Source organism: Tarenaya hassleriana, unplaced genomic scaffold (assembly GCF_000463585.1).
Source record: "Tarenaya hassleriana unplaced genomic scaffold, ASM46358v1 Cleome1, whole genome shotgun sequence".
In the NCBI taxonomy this organism is placed as follows: domain Eukaryota; kingdom Viridiplantae; phylum Streptophyta; class Magnoliopsida; order Brassicales; family Cleomaceae; genus Tarenaya; species Tarenaya hassleriana.
Window position 1 is genome coordinate 11,590,971 of NW_010960187.1, and position 3,558 is coordinate 11,594,528.

Genomic DNA, 3,558 nt, shown 5'->3' on the forward strand with positions numbered 1-3,558 from the left:
ATATACATATACATATTTACATGTAAACACATTCATATATACACATATATACATAGATATATATATACACATACATGTATAAATATATATAAATATAGACACATAAAAATATAAATAAAACAAAAGAAATAAAAAATAAAAATATATATAGACATACGTACATACATATATACATACATACACATAAAATTATGAACATATATATATATATACAAAATAAAAAGTAAAAAATAAAAATATATATATAATATAAAAATATGAACATATATATATACATATACATATGCACAAATATATATATGTATATATTCGCAAGTATATATACATACATATAAATAAAATATTACATACATATGCAAATACATACATACATACATACATACATACATACATACATACATACATACATACATACATACATACGTACGTACGTACGTACGTATATGTACGTACATATATACATAGAATTAAAAATATTTCTTTTTAATTAGTAATATTTGTATACATATATCTACATATAAATCCATATAAACATGTATATATATAACATATACATAGAAATACATGCATACACAAATACATATGAATATACGTACATACATATATATACACACATACATCTATATACATATACATTTACATGTATATGTATATGTACATATATACACATACATATACATCTATATAATCATGTATACATGTATATATTTATAATATTTGTATATACACTTATACAAATACAAACACACACATATATACATATACATATAAAATAAAAAGTAAAAAACAGACAAATATATATATATATATATATATATATATATATATGTATATGATTACATATATACATAAACATCCATTTAAACATGTATACATATACATATATAAATACATTCATATAAAAACATATATATTCATAGATATACATATATACATAAATATATATATATATTAACATATATACACACAAATACATCGTCATATACACATATATACTTCTATACACAAATATGCATATATAAATATATATATCTATATATATACATGCATGCAAATGTGTTTTTAAAACATTCACCTTTTTGTAACATTTAGCGAGGAAAATATCTTTCAAATGAGAATAAGAGAACCTCCAATTAGCACATATATATAGAAATGCATAAAATTAAAGAGGAATAGGTACATATCAATCTTACATTTTCATACACTCCTCAAAAAATCCGTGATACTTTTGTACATGTCCACTGCATCAACATAATACAAAAAGATATTAACCAAATATTTCTGCAACAACATAATAAAAAAGAAATTATCCAAATGTTACCCATGAACCCAAAAATAAACTAATACGAGATGTAAAAGGAAACGATGTTATATAGTACCCACAATAATACACTAAAAATGATATTAATTAAAGAAATAGACATAATAATTATTAATTAATGTTTTTAGCCACCGTTAGCTTTTTGTTAGTGGGGGAAATGAATAGTTGGCCAATTAAGTTGCATACGTAATAGATTTATAGTTAATATATTTTTGTAACAATCGTATATTTTAGTGGGGCAAATTATGTTATATTTCTCAAGTAATTGTGTTATACCCAATTAATTGTCTGTTCCCCTCCTTCCCATAACAATCGTATATAACCGTTACTTTTTTGTACAATTATTTTGTTGTTATTAAATGTGTATATTATTATTCTTTATTAGTTTTAATGGCCAATGATAGTTTAGAAAATAGTCACATAGGATGTTGATGTGTATAAGCCAATCAAAATTTTAAAAACTGCCACATAGGTGATGAGGTGGCTGCACCAGAAGCCTCCAAATCCAACTTTTATATATATAGATTTTGATAATTGATGCGAAATCACGGAATATTCGTTTTTTTTAAAAGCAGTGACCAACGCTTAACATAAAAAAAAAAAACATAACACAAGATTTGCTTGTTCTCAGTCTAACTTCAGACTCCATCAGTGTTTTCTTTATTTCGAAACATAGCGACTGACCATAAGATGTTAAAAAAAAAACACACCAACCAATCATCATGACAGGGAGATTGTCAATGGGAAGGGATCATAAGAGCAAGAGACTTGTTCAGCCATGCCTTCCAGCTCCCGGACGTCTTCCTGTTCGTGACCAGTGGTGTGCTGCTTTTCGACTCCCCGACCTCTCCAGTCTCGGGCTTCTTGCACAGGATGAAGTTCCTCGACCCCGTCACCCCGATCATCTCCCATGGTTTCAATGCTGCAATATTCAAACACACACAATTACAGAAAAAGAAAAGAAACTTCGCCTATACATTGAATTCGCTCATATTTAGCCAGTGCCAATCCCAGATAAAGAAAGAACGGCATCCGACATTAAACCAAATGTAATGAATTCTTACGACATAAACAATTAAAAAGAAACCCGATTTGATTCTAGCCCCTGTTAACAGCACCGAACATTTACAAGTTAACTTGTTCCAACATAAAACGTGTTTGTATCCCCAGGACTTCACTTCACATTGTTACACGCAAACACGAGTAAACAACACAATCTAGCCCACACCACTGAACATGTAACGAATGTTGCAATATAAACCACATCAATCTTCGTAAACAGTGACACACACCAAAGACTCAGCATACATGGTCGAAAAGTTCGCTAATTTCTTAATCACTTAGAGGTGTACAGACGTAGTAGTATTCCAATTCCGACGTACTGTCGTTCTAACACCAAAACAACCAAGAATCCTAGAGAAGAGCATACACTGCCCAGGGAAGAAGGCAAAGCCACAGGCAAAATCTGCCATCATTGCAATGAAAGTCTTAGCAGAAAATGAGATGGGGATAGGGCAAGGTTTCTCTTTTACCTTCAGCGGCGGAGTAAGGAGAATAGAGTACGAAATCGTGGATATCTGATCCGAGAACGGGAAGCCTCCTTTCGCGGGTATAGCTTTTCAGAGCGTAAACCATAACATTGGCCACAGTTTCATCTTCCTTGACAACAAATCGGATTGGTCCAGCACTTCCCAGAACGTTGATGCTCACCAGGAACCTGTTCCCCTTAGAGTTCTGGTTTCTCTTCTGCTTGTTGTACAGCAACATCATCGATCCTCAACGGATGAATCGAGCGAGCAAACGGATCGACCAGGAAGCGCAAGGAAATATCTAAGACTCTTGAAATAAACAGGGTTTTGGATCGAGATGTGACGAACGAAGGAACAAAAAAGGGGACTAGGGTTTCGATCGGGTTCAAGGGTCGAGGCCGATGCAGCGGAAGTACCAGCCTTCCTTGCAGGATCCGAACGCGAAGGCAGAGGTGGCGGAGAGGCGGTGGAGAAAGCTCGCCCTTGCGGTGGCGCAAAGAGAGAGCATAAAATCGTTGCTTCTCGGAATTGTTTCAACCATTCAAGACGCCACAACAACGAAATCAGTAGAATTCAAAGGACTCCCACGAGAGAGACGACCCCACGATCGGCAGAACGAGTTCCAATCAGAAACCGAGTTTTTCCCGATCGGAAATCAAATAGAGAGAGAGAGAATCGCCGGTCGGAAATCGAGATTGGGTTAAAGGG

The 3,558-nt window shown here is 32.8% G+C and overlaps 1 protein-coding gene across 1 annotated transcript; it reads right to left on the reverse strand.

The window, feature by feature from the left end:
- Positions 1-1,861: 1,861 nt before the first annotated feature.
- LOC104823786 lies at positions 1,862-3,552 on the reverse strand. Its single transcript, XM_010555508.1, has 2 exons — positions 2,854-3,552; positions 1,862-2,243 (listed from the first exon to the last, which is right to left on the reverse strand). The coding sequence occupies exons 1-2, from the start codon at positions 3,089-3,091 to the stop codon at positions 2,059-2,061; spliced, it is 423 nt and encodes a 140-aa protein (XP_010553810.1). The 5' UTR covers positions 3,092-3,552; the 3' UTR covers positions 1,862-2,058.
- Between the last annotated feature and the right edge of the window lie 6 nt (positions 3,553-3,558).

Coding starts and splice junctions, on each gene's coding strand:
- LOC104823786 (XM_010555508.1), bottom strand. CDS start 3,091: ATGATGTTGCTGTACAACAAGCAGAAGAGAAACCAGAACTCTAAGGGG. Junction 2,244..2,853: donor TCCTTACTCCGCCGCTGAAG/GTAAAAGAGAAA, acceptor TGAATATTGCAG/CATTGAAACCATGGGAGATG.